At 36.1% G+C, this 27,904-nt stretch overlaps 1 protein-coding gene across 3 annotated transcripts in view; it reads left to right on the top strand.

Moving 5' to 3' along the window:
• grin2bb (glutamate receptor, ionotropic, N-methyl D-aspartate 2B, genome duplicate b) overlaps positions 1 to 27,904 on the top strand; it is a 236,674-nt gene that overhangs the window by 150,608 nt on the left and 58,162 nt on the right. For all 3 annotated transcript variants that reach the window (XM_061976961.2, XM_061976963.2, XM_061976962.2), the window contains 2 exons: positions 910 to 1,180; positions 4,722 to 4,914. In XM_061976961.2, the coding sequence (XP_061832945.1) occupies positions 910 to 1,180; positions 4,722 to 4,914 (464 nt within the window). The remainder of the gene's footprint in view (positions 1 to 909; positions 1,181 to 4,721; positions 4,915 to 27,904) is intronic.

Here is a 27,904-nt window from a genome sequence, read left to right as displayed (position 1 = left end):
TGAATATTTTAACACTGAATTTTTATATATTGATTTTGAGGTGGCGACTTGTCCAGAGTGTACCCAAACGGGACAAGCGGTAGAAAATGGATGGATTTCTTTACACAAAATTTTTATATACTGACATTTTTTACACTGAATTCTTATACACTGAATTTTTCAGCACTGAAATTTTTTTACATTGAATTTTTATACATTGATTTTTTTATACTGAATTTTTACACACCTAAGTTTTTTTCCACTGGATTTTCCTATGCAGAAATTTTTTACACTGAATTTTTTAGCACTGAATTTTTTTACACTGAACTTTTAAATGCTGAATTTTTGACACTGAATTTTTCAACACTGAATTGTTTTTACAGTGAATTTTTCTACATTGATTTTTTATACTGAATTTTTACACGTAAGTTTTTTTTTACACTGAATTCTTATACACTGAATTTTTTAGCACTGAATTTTTTACACTGAACTTTTATATGCTGAATTTTTTTACACTGAATTTTTCAGCACTGAATTTTTTTTACACTGAATTTTTGTACATTGATTTTTTTATACTGAATTTTTATACACGTAAGTTTTTTTTTACACTGAATTTTTTTTCAATGAAATTGTCAGCATAAATTGATGTAAAAAAAAAAATCAGGTCACAAAATTCAAAGGCAAAAAAATCAGTTACATCAATTCATCCATCCATCCATTTCCTACCGCTTGTCCCTTTCAATTCAGTGTCAAAAAAAAAGAAGCTTCCGTAATAAAGACACAACTCCGCCTCCATATGCACGTGTGCTCAGTAGCAATGTTTTACCTGTAGCACATTTTCTCAGCAATCAGCATCCAGCGATGTTCCTGGTTCTGAGCGCACCTCCTTCCGGTCTGGTTCTGAGTGCACCTCCTTCCGCTCCTTCCCAGGTCCGCAGCACCATTGACAACAGCTTTGTGGGCTGGGAGCTGGAGGAAGTCCTCCTGCTGGACATGTCCGTGGACGACGGAGACTCCAAGATCCAGAACCAGCTGAAGAAACTGCAGAGTCCGGTCATCCTGCTCTACTGCACCAAGGAGGAGGCCGCCACCATCTTCGAGGTGGCTCACTCTGTGGGCCTCACAGGCTACGGCTTCACCTGGATCATTCCCTCGCTGGTGGCCGGAGACGTGGACAACGTGCCCGCCGTTTTCCCCACAGGTACACACCCACACACCCACCCACACCTCACCCACTCTTACTCGTGCTAGGCTACAGCCCCACTCCCACACAGCAGCACTTTCAAACTTAGGACTGGTAAATACCATATCTATACTGGTAAATACCATATCTATACTGGTAAATACCATATCTATACTGGTAAAAACCATATCTATACTAGTAAAAACCATATCTATACTGGTAAAACCATATCTATACTGGTAAAAACCATATCTATACTGGGAAAAACCATATCTATACTAACAAAAACCATATCTATACTAATAAAAAACATATCTATACTGGTAAAGACCATGTCTATACTGGTAAATACCATATCTATACTGGTAAAAACCATATCTATACTAGTAAAAACCATATCTATACTGGTAAATACCATATCTATACTGGTAAATACCATATCTATACTGATAAATACCATATCTATAGTGATAAATACCATATCTATACTGGTAAATACCATATCTATACTAGTAAAAACCATATATATACTGGTAAATACCATATCTATACTGGTAAAAAACATCTATACTGGTAAATACCATATCTATACTGGTAAAAAAACATATCTATACTGGTAAATACCATATCTATACTGGTAAATACCATATCTATACTGGTAAATACCATATCTATACTGGTAAAAAAAACATATCTATACTGGTAAAAACTATATCTATACTGGTAAATACCATATCTATACTGGTAAAAACCATATCTATACTGGTAAATACCATATCTATACTGGTAAATACCATATCTATACTGGTAAATACTATATCTATACTGGTAAAAACCATATCTATACTTGTAAATACCATATCTTTACTGGTAAATACCATATATTTACTGGTAAAAACCATATCTATACTGGTAAATACTATATCTATACTGGTAAAAAAAAACATATTTATACTGGTAAAAACCATATCTATACTGGTAAATACCATATCTGTACTGGTAAATACCATATATATACTGGTAAAAACATATCTATACTGGTAAAAAGCATATCTATACTGGTAAAAAACATATCTATACTGGTAAAAAACATATCTATACTGGTAAATACCATATCTATACTGGTAAAAAAAAACATATCTATAATGGTAAAAACCATATCTATACTGGTAAAAACCATATCTATACTGATAAAAAACATATCTATACTGGTAAATACCATATCGTTACTGGTAAATACCATATCTGTACTGGTAAAAAAACATATCTATACTGGTAAAAACCATATCTATACTGGTAAATACCATATCTATACTGGTAAAAACCACATCTATACTGGTAAATACCATATCTATACTGGTAAATACCATATCTATACTGGTAAATACCATATCTATACTGGTAAAAAAAAACATATCTATACTGGTAAAAACTATATCTATACTGGTAAATACCATATCTATACTGGTAAAAACCATATCTATACTGGTAAATACCATATCTATACTGGTAAATCCCATATCTATACTGTTAAAAAAACATATCTATACTGGTAAAAACTATATCTATACTGGTAAATACCATATCTATACTGGTAAAAAAAAACATATCTATACTGGTAAAAACCATATCCATACTGGCAAATACCATATCTATACTGGTAAATACTATATCTATACTGTTAAAAAAACATATCTATACTGGTAAAAATCATATCTATACTGGTAAATACCATATCTATACTGGTAAATACCATATATATATACTGGTAAAAAATATCTATACTGGTAAAAAAAAACATATCTATACTGGTAAAAACCATATCTATACTGGTAAAAACCATATCTATACTGGTAAATACCATATCTATACTGGTAAATACCATATCTATACTGGTAAAAAAACATATCTATACTGGTAAAAACCATATCTATACTGGTAAAACCCATGTCTATACTGGTAAATACCATATCTATACTGGTAAATACCATATCTATACTGGTAAATACCATATCTATACTGGTAAATACCATATCTATACTGGTAAAAAACCATATCCATACTGGTAAATACCATATCTATACTGGTAAAAAAAACATATCTGTATTGGTAAAAAACATATCTATACTGGTAAAAATCATATCTATACTGGTAAATACCATATCTATACTGGTAAATACCATATCTATACTGGTAAAACCATACTGGTAAAAACCATATCTATACTGGTAAATACCATATCTATCTTTTCTTATACATGACTGGTCATACTTATTACACCAGCGTCTTCTACCCGTCATCTGGTAGTTGTTAGCGCTTCCATAGCGAAACTACTGACAAATGTAAGTTAGAACTGTATACTACTCTGTATTAGAAATGGCAACAGCGAAGGATGAAAGCCCAATAACAAGAATATAGAGAAAAATAAGTTTGAACATTTTCAGGACTTATGCAGATCCCAAATACACATCAGCGGGTACCAGAAGGTAAGAAATGTTGGTTTTGTATAATGTGAAACAAAACGCCAGATATGTATGCTAATAGGTGCCATTATGGGGTCCTTGTACACACACCATAATAATACTGTATGTTGAAGCACAGTACGTCTGACTATGGTAGCTGTAATGCTCCCACAATCCATCAAGATGTGCGACTTCCAAAGTCATACTAAAACATTTTGACAGATTTTTGAGAGCCGTGTGTAATGTTCTATATTCTCAATGGAACATTTAAAGTTTTGCTGTTGCTTGCTAGCGTCATTTATCGAACAGGCGTCAACCTGCAGTCCACATGTATTTCTTATGCGTGACTGGTCATACTTTTTACACCAGCGTCTTCTACCCGTCATCTTTGTTGTACCAGTAGTTGTTACCGCTTCCATAGCGAAACTACTGACAGATGTAAGTTAGAACTTTACACTACTTTATATTAGAAATGGCAACAGCGGAGGATGAAAGCCCCATAATAAGAATATAGAGAAAAATTAATTGAACATTTTCAGGACTTATGGAGATCCCAAATACACATCAGCAGGTACCAGAAGGTAAGAAACGTTGGTTTTGCACAATATCGCAACACAAAACGCCAGGTAATGTCTCCTAATAGGTGCCTTTTTGGGGTCCTTGTACACACACCATAATAATACCGTATGTTGAAGCACAGTACGTCTGACTATGGTAGCTGTAATGCTTCCACAATCCATCAAGTGGTGTGGCCTCCAAAGTCGTTCTAAAACATTTTGACAGATTTTTGAGCGCCGTGTGTAATCTTCTATATTCTCAAAAGAACATGTGTCGTTTACTGGTGGCAATTATCGAACAGGCGTCAACTTGCAGTCCACATGTATCTCTTATGCGTGACTGGTCACACTTATCATTACACCATGTACCAAATTAATTAGCTGCACCGGGTTATAAGACGCACTGACCACTTTTGAGAAAATTAAAGATTTTAAGTGCGCCTTATAGTCTGAAAAATACGATAATAGTTTGTGGGGCCCCGCCAAAGGGGCACCGACCACAGTAACAATTTCACGACCTATTCCTCTCCTTTCCCGCAGGGCTCATCTCTGTGTCGTACGACGAGTGGGATTACAACATCGAGGCCAGGGTGCGCGACGCGGTCGCCGTCATCGCCACGGCAACATCCACCATGATACTGGACCGGGGGCCCCACACCTTGTCGAAGTCCAGCTGCGTCGGCACCCCCGACAAGAAGAGCGCCGGCACCGGCCACTCCAAAGAAATACTCAGGTCAGAGGCTTTTAACGTTTCTATCAAAATGTCATGATCCGTGGTCCGGATCATGTTTTGTTATGTTCTGTTAGTTTTGGACTCCCGTAGTTCCTGTTTGTTTATTTTGAATCCCGCAGTAAGCTGCGACCCCCCGCACGTAACAGAAAGAAGCCAGCCGTGGAGCAGGAACCGGAACTTGCCTCGGCGCAGAAACAGGTACTGGAGCTCGCCTCGGTACTGGAACTGGTACAGGAACTGGAGCTGGCCTCGGTACAGGAACTGGAGTTCGCCTCGGCGCCAGTTCCAGTTCCTTTACCAGCGCCAAGGCCAGCTCCAGTACGTGTTCCTGCGCCGAGGCAAGTTCCGGTTCCTGCTCCACGGCTGGCTTCTTTCTGTTAACCAGAGGTGCACAAACAGGAACTAAGGGAGTCCAAAACTAACAGAACATAACAAAACATGATCCGGACCACGGATCGTGACACAAAAAGTGTTCGTTTCGCCAAATCTCCGCCAAAGATGCAAAAGTGTGTTGGGTTGTTTTAGAAGGGACGTGCAGAGGAACCTGCACAACCTAAAGTTACACGTGAAAACAAGAGCCATTAACACTGACATTTTTATACATAATTTTTTTTATTTACACTGAATTTGTATACACAATTTGAAAACTTGTCGTGAAAAATATGTCGTGAGAACTTTCATTCTTGGTTGCTGAGAAGCGACAACGACGACTACTCGGGTAGTACGCTGTACCGGTACTAATCAAGTACTGACGGATTCAAAAAGCCTTTGAAAAATACTGGTACTTTTTTTTTTTGTCATGGACATGATGACGCACGTGAGTCTGACTACATTTGATACATTATTTTGATATATACTGTATGTTTCCTCAATAAACTGTCAATTAAATTAAAGTGCAAATAAAAATACAAATTCACCACTTTAGTCATAATTTTTGCACTTGAGCATAAAGGCGACACAACCAATTTCCACTCATTTTAAAGAAAGTTAGCCTATAGAAAATCATATTAATAATAGTTAACTGACTTTTACACTTGAGTGACAAGTCAAAAATGTAAAATATTACTTAGCCTTTAACAATGACATTTTTATACTTTTTTTTTTTTTTTTTTTTTTTACACTGAATTTGTTTACACAATTTGAAAACTTGTCGTGAAAAATGTGTAGTGAAAACTTTCAATCTTGGTTGCTAAGAAGCGACAACGACGAGTCCTCCTTTCACGGTAATGCTCCTTTTCCACTGCACCGAATAATTTTGATGTATATAAACTGTCAATTAAATTAAACTGAAAATAAAAAAATACAAATTTACCACTTTAGTCATAATTTTTGCACTTGAGCATAAAGGCTACACAACCAATTTCCACTCATTTTAAAGAAATTTAGCCTATAGTTTGCTTATAAATGTAAAATATTACTTAGAACTTTACCTCTTTAGTCAGTAGTGGCCACGGTTTAACTTTCTTTTGTTGGAGCTTAGTGACCACAAACCATAATAATAATAATAAGAACTGACTGAAAAAATTGAAAAAAAAAATATGACTGTAGTCTAAATGCCAAAATGAAAACAAGAGCCATTAACACTGACATTTTTATATATATATATTTTTTTTTTTACACTGAATTTGTATACACAATTTAAATATGTCGTGAAAATTTCATTCTTGGTTGCTGAGAAGCGACAACGACGAGTTCTAGGGTAGTACGCTGTACACTCTTAGAAATAAAAGTGCTAAGTAGAACCATATAAGGTTCTTCGGCTCGTCCTCATAGGAGAACCCTTTTTGGCTCCAGGTAGAACCTTTTTATAAAGGTTCCACCTGGAACCCTTTTGGAGGGTTCTACCTAGAACCCAACATGAAGGGTTATACCTAGAACTGTGTGTGTAAGGTTCCACCCAGAACCCCCCATGAGAGGTTCTACAAAGAACCCACGCAGGTAGTTCCACTAAGAACCCTTTGATGTTTCAAGGGTTTCATCTAGAACCCACACAGGGAGTTCCACTAAGAACCCTTTTGTATTTCAAGGGTTTCATCTAGAACCCACGCAGGGAGTTCCACTAAGAACCCTTTCGTATTTCAAGGGTTTCATCTAGAACCCACACAGGGAGTTCCACTAAGAACCTTTTCGTTTGTCAAGGGTTTCATCTAGAACCCATGCAGGGAGTTCCACTAAGAACCCTTTCATGTTTCAAGGGTTTCATCTAGAACCCACACAGGGAGTTCCACTAAGAACCATTTCGTTTGTCAAGGGTTTCATCTAGAACCCATGCAGGGAGTTCCAATAAGAACCCTTTCATGTTTCAAGGGTTTCATCTAGAACCCACACAGGGAGTTCCACTAAGAACTATTTCATGTTTCAAGGGTTTCATCTAGACCTGACACAGGGGGTTCTAAAAACATCCCTTTTCAAAGGTTTTCACCGATAACCGTCTTGTCTTCTGAGGGTTCTATAAAGAACCATATTGTATTCTACAGATCAGTTTAGTTCATAGTATGTTGTGGTCATTTATCATGTTGACATTGAACAAAAATTCAAAACATTTTAATGAGAAAAACATTTATTTAAAGATAGTCCAACAAAACAGGAGAGGCTGTGTAGGTCCCAGGGGAGAACAGGTCAAAAGTCAGCATAGGTCCAGTGGAATCAGCAACATGACAGGCCAGACACATCATGCTGTCCTCAGTAGGTGAATTTGTGTAAATAAATCTCCAGCAATGGTGACATGGCAGAAAGAGACACAAAATAGTTTTAGTTCAATCAATCCAAGGTGCACTTGCGCAGTGGAAGAATGGCCGTGCGTGACCCGAGGGTCGCTGGTTCAATCCCCACCTAGTACCAACCTCGTCATGTTCGTTGTGTCCTGAGCAAGACACTTCACCCTTGCTCCTGATGGGTGCTGGTTAGCGCCTTGCATGGCAGCTCCCTCCATCAGTGTGTGAATGTGTGTGTGAATGGGTAAATGTGGAAGTAGTGTCAAAGCGCTTTGAGTACCTTGAAGGTAGAAAAGCGCTATACAAGTACAACCCATTTATCATTTATTTATTTATTTACTGCGCCTTATTGTAAGCTATCTACAAACAATAAAATAATGCATGGTCCAATGAAAAGAATCAGTGTACATACTGTATGTACTAATTGTGACAGTGGAACAGAATCATGAGAAAGTGAGGGAATCCCACAAAGTTTTCACATTGATTTAAATAATGTTGAAATACTTTTCAGTGTTATGTAATAAGTACTCAAAATGTTACGTATTGTAACAATAATGGAAATCTAGAGACGTCACTATGCCAAAATCAAACAAAATGTATTGGTCCAAAATATGTATTAAATAAGGGATATTTTTTTATCAATATGTACAAACAAAGGGCAGCAGCAGGAATTTGACCATTAACAAGAACATAAAGCATGAAATCCCATGCTGCAACACATCTACTCACTACTCCCCACTTCCGACACAGTTGTATAGTCTCTTCACTGAAATGGGTACAACACTGTGGTCCTTGATCCCCAACACAAATCTTTCAATGAAAATAAGAGTTTTTCTCAGTTCCTTTGGGTACTGGACAGCAAAAACAATATAGAGTGACATTAATGCACTCATAGCATATGATTTGTCCATGCTGCTGTCCTCAGTCAAAACCTGTATACCATCCAGGTATAGGACTATCCTTTGTGCCTGCAAAGGGTTCCCCTCGTGTGTGTTATGGAGCATGATTGCTGGAGTAGGCACGCTTGGCTCCTATGCAATAAAACAGATACATGTCAGTAAATAAAACCTGCTGTGAAAACAGCAAAATGACTCAATGTTGCCATAATATGGATAATGCCAATTCCTAAATCTTGACCTTAAATGCAGTATTTACCTCCAGTAGAGTGTATAGAAAGGATGAGTCCTCTCTGAAAATGGAAGGCAGCAGTAGAATTGCTGCATCCCTAATGAGTCCTGAGGAAATAAAATTATTCTGTAATATTTTTAGTTTTCAGAAATACAAATTGTGGCTCCTATAGATACACATATAGGCCTAGATGCCTCGTCTTACTGAATCATCCAGGCAGGCATTGATTTGGCAGCAGTCCTTTAGGTCACACATAGATGCTCTTTGAACCATCTTCGTTGCCATTCGATCCAGCTCTGTGACCATTAGCAATCAGCTTCTACAAGGAATTGCTCCTTCATCTCCCACAGAAGCTGTAAGGAGGGATAAAAAGTGTCATCTCAAAATACTTGATGATCATAAATGAAATAATACACATACAATTAAATATGGTCAATTCAATGCTTGAAGATACCAACTATTTTAGGAAGCTTCAGTGCGGGAAACTTTTCGATGATTTCCTCTGCCTTGGCAGTTGCCATGAAAGTCTTTCGGTATGCATAGGTTCGTCTCATTCTCTCCTTTAAAGAGTTCAGATCTGGGTGTACCTTAAGCATCTCTGTAGACATTTCATTGATATGAGCTTCAATGCTCCTTTCATCCTCTCTACATTCTTCACTCTCCTGAGCCTATATGCATTCAAGAAAAATGACAAGCAATATAGTAAGAGGTAACCATTAAGATGAGGTGTACATGTTTTTTAAAAAGTTATATAATATGGAAGAATCATCCTCTCTGTAACCTTCGTCTTGTGTTATCTTTCTGCTACCACTATGTTGGAGACCAAGCTCAAGCCCAGTCTCCCTGCTCCTCCTACCCGCACATTAGTGTGTGCTCAACATGGATGTATTAGATCCATGGTGCTCACCAGCCCATCCATCCCTCCAAAGACGAGCTAGATGGCGACCGCATTGCCGCTACCGACAATGTTAAAGCTCCTTCTAACATTGACAATTTATACTATAATGTTTCATTAAAATAACATCTACGATAACCTTTTTAGGATGATTTCAGATTAATTGTACAGATATATTGTAACCTATTTTGTTATGGCAGCTCTCAGCAGAGCTTTGTCAGGTATTGTATTGTTTGACCACAATACAATTTGTTTGTTTGTTTTCTACAAGAAAACAAACAAATAAGCAAACAAACAAAACATAACAAGAAACAAATGCTTAGTCCACCTTTTACCATAAAAGTCCTCAGCTAGGGTCAAGCATGCTGAAATAAGATATTATATTTAGCTCACCTTGATTCTCGGAAGTTTCTTCTGTTCTCTCTCCTGTTCTTCTTTGTTCTGTTCTGTTCACAGTAATCACTATTGGTATGTCACACCTGGTTTGTAGGCAGGGAAGACCAGACCATGTGGTGCAATCCATGGGGCAACCAGCTCTTAACTCACACATGACAGCCACCATCATGCCAGCTCCCTGGCCCAACACACCAAACCTTGCCCTTTCCCCTGGGAGATCAGGGTTCAATTCCCAGCATCAACAAACCCTGATGTAGTAGCCTAAAAGTCAGCATTACGTTTCTTTTTTTGCATCAGTTAAGGCTTGGCCTCTGACATCAAAGACCGTCTATCAATGAAGTTATGTGCAGCTTCACAACTGGACTAAGCCAGTCAGCAGGGTACAGCAGCCATGGGATGAGGCCGACAGAATGGAGATATTGGTAATTTGATTTTTTAATTGATTCGATTTGCTCCATAAGTTAATAACTGATGTTTAATCTATCAAGACTCTAAAATGTATATGTTTGCTTCACAAAGACCATCTGGCATTTTCATGAGCTGTCATCACCACCTTTGTCAGGGCTTGAACCCAGGTTCTTTGGCACCAAGAACCAGCTCCTAAATCACTGAGCTATTTCTCAAACGGAATCACCAGCCAGACAGCAGTTGTCAAAAATGGTCCTCCCAGTCACAGCTAATCTTTGCCTGAGTCAACAAGATTTGCTGATGAAGATCTTGCTTTCTTATAATTAATGGTTGTGGAAATAAATTGGTAACAGAACACTGCCATTATTTGTATGTCTGATCAGAAGGTGTAAGGTAATAGACTAGTATGGTGGACCTGATGACTGAAGGCAGCCAGCTGGTTAGCTCAGTCACTATTGCCAGTGACTTTAGACTGGGTGGCAGGTGTTCAAATCCCAAGATGGGCAATTATGTTACAGTTTGATCAACAGGATCTGGGGTAGAAGAGTTTGCTTTAAAATAAACAAAAAAATTGTATATGAAAAGTATTTGTATCAGTAGTCACAAGGAAATGTATTTTGCACCATTATTGGCAAATGTTATCAGGAAGTATGTCCCTGGTGACACAGGATCTTACCCATGCTTTCAACAATCCCTGAAGAACTCTTTCTTCCAAAAACGGTTCTCTGGATCAAAATAGTTCTTACTGGAACCCTTAGTGTTAGTGAGAACCCTTTTTAAACCAATTATTCAGAAAAGGGGTTTTAAAGGGTTCTCTGGATCAAAATGGTTCTTACTGGAACCATTAGCATTACCAAGAACCCTTGAAAAACCCTTTCTTCGGGAAAGGGTTTTTCAGAAGCAAATGGTTCCAGTTAGAACCTCAGCCCTTGTAGAAGAACCCTTTTGGAACCCTTATTTCTAAGCGTGTACCGGTACTAATCAAGTACTGACGGATTCAAAAAGTCTTTGAAAAATACCGGTACTTTTTTTTTTGTCATGGACATGATGATGCACGTGAGTCTGACTACATTTATAAATAATTTTGATGAATATGTTTCCTAAATAAACTGTCAATTAAAAATTAAACTGCAAAAAAAAAAATACTAATTCACCACTTTAGTCTTAGTTTTTGCACTTGAGCATAATGGCTACATAACCAATGTCCACTCATTTTAAAGAAAGTTAGCCTATAGTTAGCTTATAAATGTAAAATATTACTTAGAACTTTACCTCTTTAGTCAGTGGTGGCCCCGGTTTAACTTTCTTTTGTTGGAGCTTAGTGACCATAAATAATAATAATAATAACAGACTGAAAAAATGACCAAAAAAACATGACTGCAGTCTGATTAAATAAAAGTGCAAATAAAAATACAAATTCACCACTTTAGTCATAATTTTTGCACTTGAGCATAAAGGCTACACAACCAATTTCCACTCATTTTAAAGAAAGTTAGCCTGTAACAAAATCATATTAATAATAGTTAACTGACTTTTACACTTGAGTGACATGTCAAAAATGTAAAATATTACTTAGCCTTTAACAATGACATTTTTATACTTTTTTTTTTTTTTTTTTACACTGAATTTGTTTACACAATTTGAAAACTTGTGTAGTGAAAACTTTCAATCTTGGTTGCTAAGAAGCGACAACGACGAGTCCTCCTTTCACGGTAATGCTCCTTTTCCACTGCACCGAATAATTTTGATGTATATAAACTGTCAATTAAATTAAACTGCAAATAAAAAAATACAAATTTACCACTTTAGTCATAATTTTTGCACTTGAGCATAAAGGCTACACAACCAATTTCCACTCATTTTAAAGAAATTTAGCCTATAGTTTGCTTATAAATGTAAAATATTACTTAGAACTTTACCTCTTTAGTCAGTAGTGGCCACGGTTTAACTTTCTTTTGTTGGAGCTTAGTGACCACAAACCATAATAATAATAATAATAATAACTGACTGAAAAAATTACAAAAAACAACATGAAAACAAGAGCCATTAACACTGACATTTATATATATATATATATATATATATATATATATATATATTTTTACACTGAATTTGTATACACAATTTGAAAACTTGTCGCGAAAAATATGTCGTGAAAACTTTCAGTCTTGGTTGCTGAGAAGCGACAACGACGAGTACTAGGGTAGTACGCTGTACCGGTACTAATCAAGTACTGACGGATTCAAAAAGCCTTTGAATAATACTGGTACTTTTTTTTTTTGTCATGGACATGATGATTCACGTGAGTCTGACTACATTTATAAATAATTTTGATGAATATGTTTCCTAAATAAACTGTCAATTAAAAATTAAACTGCAAATAAAAAAAATACTAATTCACCACTTTAGTCATAATTTTTGCACTTGAGCATAAAGGCTACACAACCAATTTCCACTCATTTTAAAGAAAGTTAGCCTATAGTTAGCTTATAAATGTAAAATATTACTTAGAACTTTACCTCTTTAGTCAGTGGTGGCCCCGGTTTAACTTTCTTTTGTTGGGGCTTAATGACCATAAACAATAACAATAATAATAACTGACAAAAAACATGACTGCAGTCTGATTAAATAAAAGTGCAAATAAAAATACAAATTCGCCACTTTAGTCATAATTTTTGCACTTGAGCATAAAGGCTACACAACCAATTTCCACTCATTTTAAAGAAAGTTAGCCTGTAACAAAATCATATTAATAATAGTTAACTGACTTTTACACTTGAGTGACAGGTCAAAAATGTAAAATATTACTTAGACATTAACACTGACATTTGTATACTTTTTTTTTTTTTTACACTGAATTTGTTTACACAATTTGAAAACTTGTCGCGAAAATATGTCATTTTCATTTTTGGTTGCTGAAAAGCGACGAGTCCTCCTTTCACGGTAATGCTCCTTTTCCACTGCACCGAATAATTTTGATGTATATAAACTGTCAATTAAATTAAACTACAAATAAAAAAATACTAATTCTCCACTTTAGTCATAATTTTTGCACTTGAGCATAAAGGCTACACAACCAATTTCCACTAATTTTAAAGAAAGTTAGCCTATAGTTAGCTTATAAATGTAAAATTTTACTTAGAACTTTACCTCTTTAGTCATTGGTGGCCCTGGTTTAACTTTCTTTTGTTGGAGCTTAGTGACCATAAACCATAATAATAATAATAATAACTGACTGAAAAAATTACCAAAAAAAAACATGAAAACAAGAGCCATTAACACTGACATTTTTATATATATATATTTTTTTTACACTGAATTTGTATACACAATTTGAAAACTTGTCGCGAAAAATATGTCGTGAAAACTTTCAGTCTTGGTTGATGAGAAGCGACAACGACGAGTACTAGGGTAGTACGCTGTACCAGTACTAATCAAGTACTAACAGATTCAAAAAGCCTTTGAAAAATACCGGTACTTTTTTGTTTTTGTGTCATGGACATGATGACGCACGTGAGTCTGACTACATTTATAAATAATTTTGATGAATATGTTTCCTAAATAAACTGTCAATTAAATTAAACTGCAAATAAAAAAATACTAATTCACCACTTTAGTCATAATTTTTGCACTTGAGCATAAAGGCTACACAACCAATTTCCACTCATTTTAAAGAAAGTTAGCCTATAGTTATCTTATAAATGTAAAATATTACTTAGAACTTTACCTCTTTAGTCAGTGGTGGCCCCGGTTTAACTTTCTTTTGTTGGAGCTTAGTGACCATAAATAATAATAATAATAATAATAACTGACTGAAAAAATGACACAAAAAAACATGACTGCAGTCTGATTATATTAAAGTGCAAATAAAAATACAAATCCACCACTTTAGTCATCATTTTTGCACTTGAGCATAAAGGCGACACAACCAATTTCCACTCATTTAAAAGAAAGTTAGCCTATAGAAAATCATTTTAATAATAGTTAACTGACTTTTACACTTGAGTGGCATGTCAAAAATGTAAAATATTACTTAGCCTTTAACACTGACATTTTTATACTTTTTTTTTTTTTTTTACACTGAATTTGTATACACAATTTGAAAACCTGTCGTGAAAACTTTCATTCTTGATTGCTGAGAAGCGACAGCGACGAGTCCTCCTTTCACGGTAATGCTCCTTTTCCACTGCACCGAATGATTTTGATGTATATAAACTGTCAATTAAATTAAAGTGCAAATAAAAATAAAAATTCACCACTTTAGTCATAATTTTTGCACTTGAGCATAAAGGCTACACAACCAATTTCCACTCATTTTAAAGAAAATTAGCCTATAAAAAAATCATATTAATAATAGTTAACTGACTTTTACACTTGAATGACATGTCAAAAATGTAAAATATGACTTAGAACTTTACCTCTTTAGTCAGTGGTGGCCCCGGTTTAACTTTCTTTTGTTGGAGCTTAGTGACCATAAACAATAATAATAATGATAACTGACTGAAAAAATTACTAAAAAAAACATGACTGCAGTCTAAATGCCAACATGAAAACAAGAGCCATTAACACTGACATTTTTATATAAATTTTTTTTTTTTTACACTGAATTTGTATCCACAATTTGAAAACTTGTCGCGAAAAATATGTCTTGGTTGCTGAGAAGTGACAACGACGAGTACTAGGGTAGTACGCTGTACCGGTACTAATCAAGTACTGACGGATTCAAAAAGCCTTTGAAAAATACCGGTACTTTTTTTTTTTTGTCATGGACATGATGATGCAAGTCTGACTACATTTATAGATAATTTTGATGAATGTTTCCTAAATAAACTGTCAATTAAAAATTAAACTGCAAATAAAAAAATACAAATTCACCACTTTAGTCATAATTTTTAAACTTGAGCATAAAGGCTACACAACCAATTTCCACTCATTTTAAAGAAAGCTGGCCTATAGTTAGCTTATAAATGTAAAATATGACTTAGAACTTTACCTCTTTAGTCAGTGGTGGCCCCGGTTTAACTTTCTTTTGTTGGTGCTTAGTGACCATAAATAATAATAATAATAATAATAATAATAACTGACTGAAAAAATGACCAAAAAAAAACATGACTGCAGTCTGATTAAATTAAAGTGCAAATAAAAATACAAATTCACCACTTTAGTCATCATCTTTGCACTTGAGCATAAAGGCTACACAACCAATTTCCGCTCATTTTAAAGAAAGTTAGCCTATACAAAATCATATTAATAATAGTTAACTGACTTTTACACTTGAGTGACATTTCAAACATTTAAAATATTACTTAGCCATTAACACTGACATTGTTATACTTTTTTTTTTTTTACACTGAATTTGTATACACAATTTGAAAACTTGTCGTGAAAAATGTGTAGTGAAAACTTTCAATCTTGGTTGCTAAGAAGCGACAACGACGAGTCCTCCTTTCACGGTAATGCTCCTTTTCCATTGCACCGAATAATTTTGATGTATATAAACTGTCAATTAAATTAAAGTGCAAATAAAAAATAAAAATTTACCACTTTAGTCATAATTTTTGCACTTGAGCATAAAGGCTACGCAACCAATTTCCACTCATTTTAAAGAAAGTTAGCCTATAGTTAGCTTATAAATGTAAAATATTACTTAGAACTTTACCTCTCTAGTCATTGGTGGCCCCGGTTTAACTTTCTTTTGTTGGAGCTTAGTGACCATAAATAATAATAATAATAATAGTAATAATAACTGACTGGAAAAAATGACCAAAAAAAAACATGACTGCAGTCTGATTAAAATAAAGTGCAAATAAAAATACAAATTCACCACTTTAGTCATCATTTTTGCACTTGAGCATAAAGGCTACACAACCAATTTCCACTTATTTTAAAGAAAGTTAGCCTGTAACAAAATCATATTAATAATAGTTAAGTGACTTTTACACTTGAGTGACATGTTAAAATGTAAAATATTACTTAGCCATTAACACTGACATTTTTATACTTTTTTTTTTTTTTTTTTTTACACTAAATTTGTATACACAATTTGAAAACTTGTCGCGAAAATGTGTCGTGAAAACTTTCATTTTTGGTTGCTGATAAGCGACAACAACGAGTCCTCCTTTTCACGGTAATGCTCCTTTTCCACTGCACCGAATGATTTTGATGTATATAAACTGTCAATTAAATTGAAGTGCAAATAAAAAATACAAATTTACCACTTTAGTCATAATTTTTTCACTTGAGCATAAATGCTACACAACCAATTTCCACTCATTTTAAAGAACGTTAGCCTATACAAAATCATATTAATAATAGTTAACTGACTTTTACACTTGAGTGACATGTCAAAAATTTAAAATATTACTTACAACTTTACCTCTTTAGTCATTGGTGGCCCCGGTTTAACTTTCTTTTGTTGGGGCTTAGTGATCATAAACAATAATAATAATAATAACTGACTGAAAATATGACTAAAAAAACCATGACTGCAGTCTGATTAAAATAAAGTGCAAATAAAAATACAAATTCACCATCTTAGTCATAATTTTTGCACTTGAGCATAAAGGCTACACAACCAATTTCCACTAATTTTAAAGAAAGTTAGCCTATACAAAATCATATTAATAATAGTTAACTGACTTTTACACTTGAGTGACATGTCAAAAATGTAAAATATGACTTAGAACTTTACCTCTTTAGTCATTGGTGGCCCCGGTTTAACTTTCTTTTGTTGGGGCTTAGTGATCATAAACAATAATAATAATAATAACTGACTGAAAAAATTACTAAAAAAACATGACTGCAGTCTGATTAAAATAAAGTGCAAATAAAAATACAAATTCACCATTTTAGTCATAATTTTTGCACTTGAGCACAAAGGCTACACAACCAATTTCCACTCATTTTAAAGAAAGTTAGCCTATACAAAATCATATTAATAATAGTTAACTGACTTTTACACTTGAGTGACATGTCAAAAATGTAAAATATGACTTAGAACTTTACCTCTTTAGTCATTGGTGGCCCCGGTTTAACTTTCTTTTGTTGGGGCTTAGTGATCATAAACAATAATAATAATAATAACTGACTGAAAAAATTACTAAAAAAACATGACTGCAGTCTGATTAAAATAAAGTGCAAATAAAAATACAAATTCACCATTTTAGTCATAATTTTTGCACTTGAGCACAAAGGCTACACAACCAATTTCCACTCATTTTAAAGAAAGTTAGCCTATACAAAATCATATTAATAATAGTTAACTGACTTTTACACTTGAATGACATGTCAAAAATGTAAAATATTACTTAGAAATTTACCTCTTTAGTCAGTAGTGGCCCCGGTTTAACTTTCTTTTGTTGGGGCTTAGTGACCATAAACCATAATAATAATAATAATAACCAAAAATAATAATAATAATAACCATTGTTAAACTATATTATATTAAAATGACTGAAAAAAACATGACTGATAACTTCAGTCTGATAAACTCACGGACTGACCGGTTCCAGCTCGCTAGCTTAAATGCTAACATGAAAACAAGAGCCATTAACGTCTTTCCCGCATTACTGTCTGAGCAGCTAAGATATGTAATTGTGCACATCGAACCTGCAAGCTGTGCTGTTTACACTCCGAGGAATACCAGACAAAAGGTGTTTTTACGGTGCGTTCAAAGACCGCTGAACGGCGTAATAATAATAATAATAACTGGGATTTATATAGCGCTTTTCTAAGTACCCAAAGTCGCTTTACACGTAGAACCCATCAATCATTCACACCTGGTGGTGGTAAGCTACTTTCATAGCCACAGCTGCCCTGGGGTAGACTGACGGAAGCGTGGCTGCGTAGGACGCCACGACGTCCACCGGAAATAATAAATAACAACAGATTTTTTTTAAAAAAATTACGCATTTTTCATTGAAACAAATCTTAAAGTGCCACAGTACAAACCAATATTTACAACAAAAAAATACTAAGACAAAAACACTATCAGTGACGCATTAGAAACACTAAACATGCAAAACAGTGGCTTTTTTTTAACAATGTGTCTACTTATTTTTGTTATTAAAAAAAAAAATTGTCACATAATAATAGTATACAATTTACCGCAGCATGTTTTCTTTAGTTAGAAGTTGAATTCTTGTGGGCTGAAATGTGAACATTTCTACTGACACAGATGACAGCACATGATATAAATTTTATTTTTTTACTGGTTTTTAAAGAACGTTGTCCCCATTGGGTTGAGTTTTTTCTTGCCCTGATGTGGGATCTGAGCCGAGGGTGTCGTTGTGGTTTATGCAGCCCTTTGAGACATGTTTGATTGATTGATTGAAGTTGTAGTTTCCATGCTCTCTAATGGGACTGTTGTTATATGCATTGTGCCTCTCGTACACTAGGGGGCGATTGTGGTCACTTCAGCTTGTTTAGCTGTGTGGGAATGTACAAACCCCAAAAGCAGTGAAGTTGTCACGTTGTGTAAATGGTAAATAAAAAGAGAATACAACAAATCCTTTTCAACTTATATTCAATTGAATAGACTGCAAAGACAAGATATTTCATGTTCACACTGAGAAACTTGCAAATAATCATGAACTTAGAATTTAATGGCAGCAACACATTGCAAAAAAGTTGTCAGAGGGGCATTTTTACCAGTGTGTTACATGGCCTTTCCTTTTAACAACACTCAGTAAAGGTTTGGGAACTGAGGAGACACATTTTTGAAGTGGAATTCTTTCCCATTCTTGCTTGATGTACAGCTTAAGTTGTTCAACAGTCTTCCTTCTCATATTTTAGCCTTCACACATTTTCAATGTCTGGACTACAGGCAGGCCAGTCTAGTACCCGCACTCTTTTACTATGAAGCCACGTTGATGTAACACGTGGCTTGGCATTGTCTTGCTGAAATAAGCAGGGGCGTCCATGATAACGTTGCTTGGATGACAACATATGTTGCTCCAAAACCTGTATGTACCTTTCAGCATTGATGGTGCCTTCACAGATGTGTAAGTTACCCATGTCTTGGCCACTAATACACCCCCATACCATCACACATGCTGCCTTTTACACATTGCGCCTAGAACAATCCGGATGGTTCTCTTCCTCTTTGGTCCGGAGGACACGACGTCCACAGTTTCTAAAAACAATTTGAAATGTGGACTCGTCAGACCACAGAACACTTTTCCACTTAAACAGGACAATACTGCCATCTACTGTACATGCAAATGTGACAATAACATCTAGGGCTTTTAGAGAGTGCAGTGCACAACTGCGCACACAACAAGGAGACGAAGCAGAATGCATCATCAGAGAGGGTGTTCAGCATGGTTAGAAAGATAGTGACAGAGAATAGAACAAGGATGAACAATTCAACCCTTAACTCAACAATGAGTAGATGAGTGTTATGTGTGTGTATATATGTAAATAAATGAACACTGATATTCAAGTATTTCTCTTATTTATGTATATATATATATATATATATATATATATATACATATATATATATATATATATATATATATATATATATATATATATATATATATATATATATATATATATATATATGAACACTGAAATTCAAGTATTTCTCTTATATATATATATATATATATATATATATATATATATATATATATATATATATATATAGCTAGAATTCACTGAAAGTCAAGTATTTCTTATATATATATATATATATATATATATATATATATATGTATATATATATATATATATATATATATATATATATATATATATATATATATATATGTGTGTATGTATGTATGTGTGGGGAAAAAAATCACAAGACTACTTCATCTCTACAGGCCTGTTTCATGAGGGGGTTCCCTCAATCATCAGGAGATCAATCAATCAATCAATCAATCAATCTTTATTTATATAGCCCTAAATCACAAGTGTCTCAAAGGGCTGCACAAGCCACAACGACATCCTCGGTACAAAGCCCACATACGGGCAAGGAAAAACTCACGATGAACTCATGATGAAAATCTCCTGATGATTGAGGGGAACCCCCTCATGAAACAGGCCTGTAGAGATGAAGTAGTCTTGTGATTTTTTTTCCCACACATACATATATTGCGCTCTACTACGGTATCGAGCACTATTTTTTGGATAACCTTATTAAGACATATATATATATATGAAATACTTGACTTGGTGAATTCTAGCTGTAAATATACTCCTCCCCTCTTAACCACGCCCCCCAACCACGCCCCCCACCTCCCGAAATCGAAGGTCTCAAGGTTGGCAAGTATGCCTCTGAGTAGAAGGCAAGAGTCCAAGTAGAGTTATAAGAGTTGCCACGCCCCTATGAGAGTGTGTTAAATAAGACAATCAGCGATGTAGTGTACCACTGAAGGCATTCTTGCTTCTCTTCCCTGTGAACATCCTTGTTTTGCCTGTCGGCACATTACACCGCAGCAGGAGCACAGCTCTTCAATAATTCATTGCCCTTTCAATTCATAGGCAATGTTTTTTTTTTCTTTCTTTTTTCTCTCCTCTTCACGTTGATGGCAGCTTCCACCTTCCACTGCAGGATGAGCACATTACATGAAGTCCTGCCTTCATTAGGCGAGGCAACTTTATTTACACTATATTGCCAGAAGTATTTGGCCACCCATCCAAATGATGAGAATCAGGTGTCCTAATCACTTGGCCCGGTGTATCAAATCAAGCACTTAGGCATGGAGACTGTTTCTTGTGAAAGAATGGGCCGCTCTCAGTGATTTCCAGCGTGGAACTGTCACAGGATGCCACCTGTGCAACAAACCCAGTCGTGAAATTTCCTCGCTCCTAAATATTCCAAAGTCAACTTTATTATAAGAAAAGTGAAGAGTTTGGGAACAACAGCAACTCAGCCAAGAAGTGGTAGGCCACGTAAACTGACAGAGAGGTCAGCATAGTGCAAAGACTTTCTGCACAGTCACTTGCTACAGAGCTCCAGACTTCATGTCACCTTCCAATTAGCCCACGTACAGTACGCAGAGAGCTTAGTGGAGTGGGTTTCCATGGCCAAGCAGCCGCATCTAAGCCATACATCACCAAGTCGGACTATAGAGCGCATCGGACTATAAGTCGCAGATATACAGGTAAAAGCCAGTAAATTAGAATATTTTGAAAAACTTGATTTATTTCAGTAATTGCATTCAAAAGGTGTAACTTGTACATTATATTTATTCATTGCACACAGACTGATGCATTCAAATGTTTATTTCATTTAATTTTGATGATTTGAAGTGGCAACAAATGAAAATCCAAAATTCCGTGTGTCACAAAATTAGAATATTACTTAAGGCTAATACAAAAAAGGGATTTTTAGAAATGTTGGCCAACTGAAAAGTATGAAAATGAAAAATATGAGCATGTACAATACTCAATACTTGGTTGGAGCTCCTTTTGCCTCAATTACTGCGTTAATGCGGCGTGGCATGGAGTCGATGAGTTTCTGGCACTGCTCAGGTGTTATGAGAGCCCAGGTTGCTCTGATAGTGGCCTTCAACTCTTCTGCGTTTTTGGGTCTGGCATTCTGCATCTTCCTTTTCACAATACCCCACAGATTTTCTATGGGGCTAAGGTCAGGGGAGTTGGCGGGCCAATTTAGAACAGAAATACCATGGTCCGTAAAACCAGGCACGGGTAGATTTTGCGCTGTGTGCAGGCGCCAAGTCCTGTTGGAACTTGAAATCTCCATCTCCATAGAGCAGGTCAGCAGCAGGAAGCATGAAGTGCTCTAAAACTTGCTGGTAGACGGCTGCGTTGACCCTGGATCTCAGGAAACAGAGTGGACTGACACCAGCAGATGACATGGCACCCCAAACCATCACCCAACCATGCAAATTTTGCATTTCCTTTGGAAATCGAGGTCCCAGAGTCTGGAGGAAGACAGGAGAGGCACAGGATCCACGTTGCCTGAAGTCTAGTGTAAAGTTTCCACCATCAGTGATGGTTTGGGGTGCCATGTCATCTGCTGGTGTCGGTCCACTCTGTTTCCTGAGATCCAGGGTCAACGCAGCCGTCTACCAGCAAGTTTTAGAGCACTTCATGCTTCCTGCTGCTGACCTGCTCTATGGAGATGGAGATTTCAAGTTCCAACAGGACTTGGCGCCTGCACACAGCGCAAAATCTACCCGTGCCTGGTTTTACGGACCATGGTATTTCTGTTCTAAATTGGCCCGCCAACTCCCCTGACCTTAGCCCCATAGAAAATCTGTGGGGTATTGTGAAAAGGAAGATGCAGAATGCCAGACCCAAAAACGCAGAAGAGTTGAAGGCCACTATCAGAGCAACCTGGGCTCTCATAACACCTGAGCAGTGCCAGAAACTCATCGACTCCATGCCACGCCGCATTAACGCAGTAATTGAGGCAAAAGGAGCTCCAACCAAGTATTGAGTATTGTACATGCTCATATTTTTCATTTTCATACTTTTCAGTTGGCCAACATTTCTACAAATCCCTTTTTTGTATTAGCCTTAAGTAATATTCTAATTTTGTGACACACGGAATTTTGGATTTTCATTTGTTGCCACTTCAAATCATCAAAATTAAATGAAATAAACATTTGAATGCATCAGTCTGTGTGCAATGAATAAATATAATGTACAAGTTACACCTTTTGAATGCAATTACTGAAATAAATCAAGTTTTTCAAAATATTCTAATTTACTGGCTTTTACCTGTATATATTAAAAATATGTTGTGTTATTTACACATAAATATTTTGTAAACGCATATTTAAATACCTTAATTGCATTAATTTGTCATATATATATATATATATATATATATATATATATATATATATATATATATATATATATATATATATATGTAGTCGTGAGTTCAATCCCGGGCTCGGGATCTTTCTGTGTGGAGTTTGCATGTCCTCCCCGTGACTGCGTGGGTTCCCTCCGGGTACTCCGGCTTCTTCCCACCTCCAAAAACATGCACCTGGGGATAGGTTGATTGGCAACACTAAATTGGCCCTAGTGTGTGAATGTGAGTGTGAATGTTGTCTGTCTATCTGTGTTGGCCCTGTGATGAGGTGGCGACTTGTCCAGGGTGTACCCCGCCTTCCGCCCGATTGTAGCTGAGATAGGCTCCAGCGCCCCCCGCGACCCCGAAGGGAATAAGCGGTAGAAAATGGATGGATGGATGGGGATATATGTATGTGTGTGTGTGTGTGTGTGTGTGTGTGTGTGTGTGTGTGTGTGTGTGTGTGTGTGTGTGTGTGTGTGTGTATAGATATACGTATATGTGTATATGTATATATATGTACATATATGTGTATGTATATATGTGTGTATGTACATATATATGTATATATATACATATGTATGTGTCTATATATGTATACATGTGTATGTATATATATATATATATATATATATATATATATATATATATATATATATATATATCTCAAAGACTATAAAAATGGGAGCCAATACCTCCCTGCTTGCCACTCAGCATCAAGGGTTGAATTGGGGCTTAAATCACGAAAAATTACTCCCGGGCGCGGCCACCGCTGCTGCCCACTGTCCCCCTCACCTCCCAGGGGGTGAACAAGGGTGATGGGTCAAATGCAGAGAATAATTTTGCCACTCTGAGTGTGTGTGTGTGTGTGTGTGTGTGTGTGTGTGTGTGTGTGTGTGTGTGTGTGTGTGTGTGTGTGTGTGTGTGTGTGTGTGTGTGTGTGTGTGTGTGTGTGTGACAATCATTGGTAGTTTAACTTAATATATATATATATATATATATATATATATATATATATATATACATATATATATATATATATGCACACGCACACACACACACACACACACACACACACACACACACAGGTGTGGGGCGCACATTGCAGCTTTCTTCTTCTTTGAGGAACACACACACACACACGCAGAGCGACAGAAGTAATCGTATGCAAGCTAGCCGCGGGCCACAGTGGGCTGCATGCCTAGCGATTAGCACGCCATCCTGTCATCAGCGGTGATGGACGAGGAGACGGGAGGCCCCTGTGAGTCACAGCCATCATTTGTTTGGGGGCTGCACGACCTTATGGGGGCACGCACACGCCTCACACTAAGTAGACATGTGACGGCCGGTATCACGCTCCAACACATCGAGCTGATATCATCAGATTGTGTCGTCTCCCAGCTGTCAAGGTTTGGGATGAGGAGCCAAAAGTTTGATTTGGGAGAAAGAATCCAGAAAATTTTATTTCATTTTTTTTTTTTAAACAATTTGTTGACTGTGTGTGTCTGTGTTGTAGATGTGCTACACACACATTGTAGATGTATACATGAATATATGTATTTGTGTACATTTATATGTACATATATTAGTATGTATGAATATATACATCTATATATGTATATTTATATATGTATGTATGTATGTGTGAATATTTATAGACGTATATATATATATATATAATGCATATATATTTATTTTTAGGTCATATTGCCCATCATATATATGTGTGTGTGTGTGTGTGTGTGTGTGTGTGTGTGTGTGTGTGTGTGTGTGTGTGTGTGTGTGTGTGTGTGTGTGTGTGTGTGTGTGTGTGTGTGTGTGTGTGTATATACATATATATGTGTGTATATATGTATGTATGTATATATGTATGTATATATATATATATATATATATATATATATATATATATGTATGCATATATATATGTGTGTGTGTGTGTGTGTGTGTGTGTGTGTGTGTGTGTGTGTGTGTGTGTGTGTGTGTGTGTGTGTGTGTGTGTATACATATATATGTGTGTGTATATATATATATATATATATATATATATATATCAGTGACGTGCAGTCAGGGGAGGCCTCACGTGCCATCATGGAAAGAAAAAAAATGTAAAAAGAAAAAAAATAATTAAATTGTTATATGTATTCAGTGATTATACTATAAAGTTATTTTCCACTTAACTTCACCAGTTTTAGATTATTTGTATTCAAAATCGCTGAATTTTCACATTTGCCAATGAAATACTGAGAAGAGACTTGTCGGTGAGTCAGCAGCCAGTTGAGGCACGTCACTCAGTGCCTCAACATAGATTCCGGACTCGGCTAACTGCTGGCCTGCTGTGCAGTGAGACCGTATTGCTATATCATACCTGCCAACTACTCCGGTTTTCCCGTAATTAGTACAGTTTTCATCAACCTATTCCGGGTTATGGTTGCAGTGATTAAAAATACGGATTTTCATTAATTAAATTATTTTTATTTTTTTTTAAGTTTTATTCACGACAATCGACACTGCTTCCCGTAACTTCCTATCGAGCCATTCCCGATGCCACGAGCGAGGCTATTTATAGCACCGCTGCCAAGCAGTTGCCATTGTTTCCAAACGAGCGAACGATCATGGAATCAGCCGGAGAAAAATCGCAAACGAGTCTTAAACCGAAAAGAAAACTGCAGTCATTCCGTGAAGAATATTCAAAAGCCTATCCGGGAATAATTATCCGTTCCAAAAAGGGTGAAAACTACGCGAATTGCACTTTGTGCAGACAAGATTTTTCGATCGGACACGGAGGAATTAGCGATGCAAAAGACCACGTTGGGACAAAAAAACACAAGTCTAATGCCGTTGCTAGCGATACAAGTGGAAAACTTTCAACGTTTTTCGTCGCCCAAACAGATTCTTTGGATGTAATAAATGCCGAAGTTTTATTTACGGAGGCAATAATTGAGCATGAACTTCCAATCGCACTGGCATGATCACATCAATCTGATAGAATAAATTTGGATTTTAGCCACAAAAAGGTAATGACACCAATGTTATCTATTGGAATTGTTTAGTACTGTTATACTGTTAAAAGGGTTTATACTATTTATGCTTTCAAGTCCAAGTTGAAGAAATCTTGTTAAATGTTGACAGCATAACTACCAAAATACAGAAGTATGTCCTTAATATTTTTGCAGTGCTATTTCTGTTGAAAAGTTAAAATGATTACATTAGAGATGTGATGTGCCACTTTTCAAGTGTCTGATGGCTTAAATTGATTTTCATTAATTTTTCATATTTTGAATTCTTTTGAAAGGCTTACAAAAAAACTACATTTGAATTGTAATTCCATGCTATTGACAGGACTATTAATTTTAATGAAGTTAGCTTACCATTTTTACAGTATGATCATTGTGATAGAAATGTGAATTTTAGGCACAGAATATTTTTTACAATTGAACAAGGCAGTAGATTATACAAGCTTGGACAGAAAGTTAATAATGACACCAATTTTTTTTTAATGGAATTGTTTAGTACTGTTTTACCATTTGTTTACTGTAAAAAGTGTTTATACTGTTTATACTTTCAATTTACAAATTGAAGTATTGTGAAAGGTTGACAGGATAACTGGCATTAACTGTCAAAATAATTTCAAACTATTGAAGTTAGCTTACAGAATAAACATGTCAATCAACCCATATGATTTTTGCTGTAATATTTTTGTTCGGAAAAGTCACTGTGACTGATAGAAAAGTGATGGTTTTAGCAACATTTTAACCTGTCGGAATGCTAATAATTATTTTGCGTCGGGGGGCGAAGTGAACCCCCCACCAGGACTTTGTCCTGGACCTACCGGGGCCTGTGGCCCCTGGACCCTGGCTACTGGGTTTTTCTGATTTCAAAAGTTGGCAGGTATGCTATATGAATTATATTATACATTTCCATAGTTTAGTTAGCTGAGGTATATAATGTACAGTGTATTTTGTCAACAACTGTATGTGTGTAACGTATTTCTTGTGCTGAGCAATCATAAAACGGCTGCAAAGACGCACTGGGTGAGGCTCGCAGTAATCCCGCCTCCTGGTGGTAGAGGGCGCTAGTGATCCCAGAGATCCTTCTTGCGACTACTCGGCTGCAGAAGAAGTGACAACAAGCAGCAACAGTTAGCAGCGATCGTTTATTTTCTCCTCTCACCTGGACTTTTAACATGGAGGATTACATATCTAAAATAAAACAGTTTTCTAAACTGGATTTTCAATGGAAGCAGGAGGTAATAATTAAAGGAAGATCTCCATCGAGACAGAGAGACTTTTAAAACTGAAGAAAGATAAGGAAGACTTCTATAAACAAGTTTGTTCAAAATGAGCTGCGCATGGACTTCATTTATAAGTAAAGGTAAGACCATAATAACGTTTTTGTTTTTTTATTAAATGTGCTTTTTTGTGTGCTACAGTTTGTATGTGTAAAGTTAAAGTTAAGTTAAAGTAGCAATGATTGTCACACACACACTAGGTGTGGTGAAATGTATCCTCTGCATTTGACCCATCCCTTGCTCACCCCCTGGGAGGTGAGGGGAGCAGTGGGCAGCAGCGGTGGCCGCGCCCGAGAATAATTTTTGGTGATTTAACCCCCAATTCCAAGCCTTGATGCTGAGTGCCAAGCAGGGAAGAATGCTTGTATGAGCTTTTAAAC

The sequence above is a fragment of the Nerophis lumbriciformis genome, linkage group LG16 (assembly GCF_033978685.3).
Source record: "Nerophis lumbriciformis linkage group LG16, RoL_Nlum_v2.1, whole genome shotgun sequence".
Taxonomy (NCBI): domain Eukaryota; kingdom Metazoa; phylum Chordata; class Actinopteri; order Syngnathiformes; family Syngnathidae; genus Nerophis; species Nerophis lumbriciformis.
This window is presented reverse-complemented; position numbering and strand designations above follow the sequence as displayed.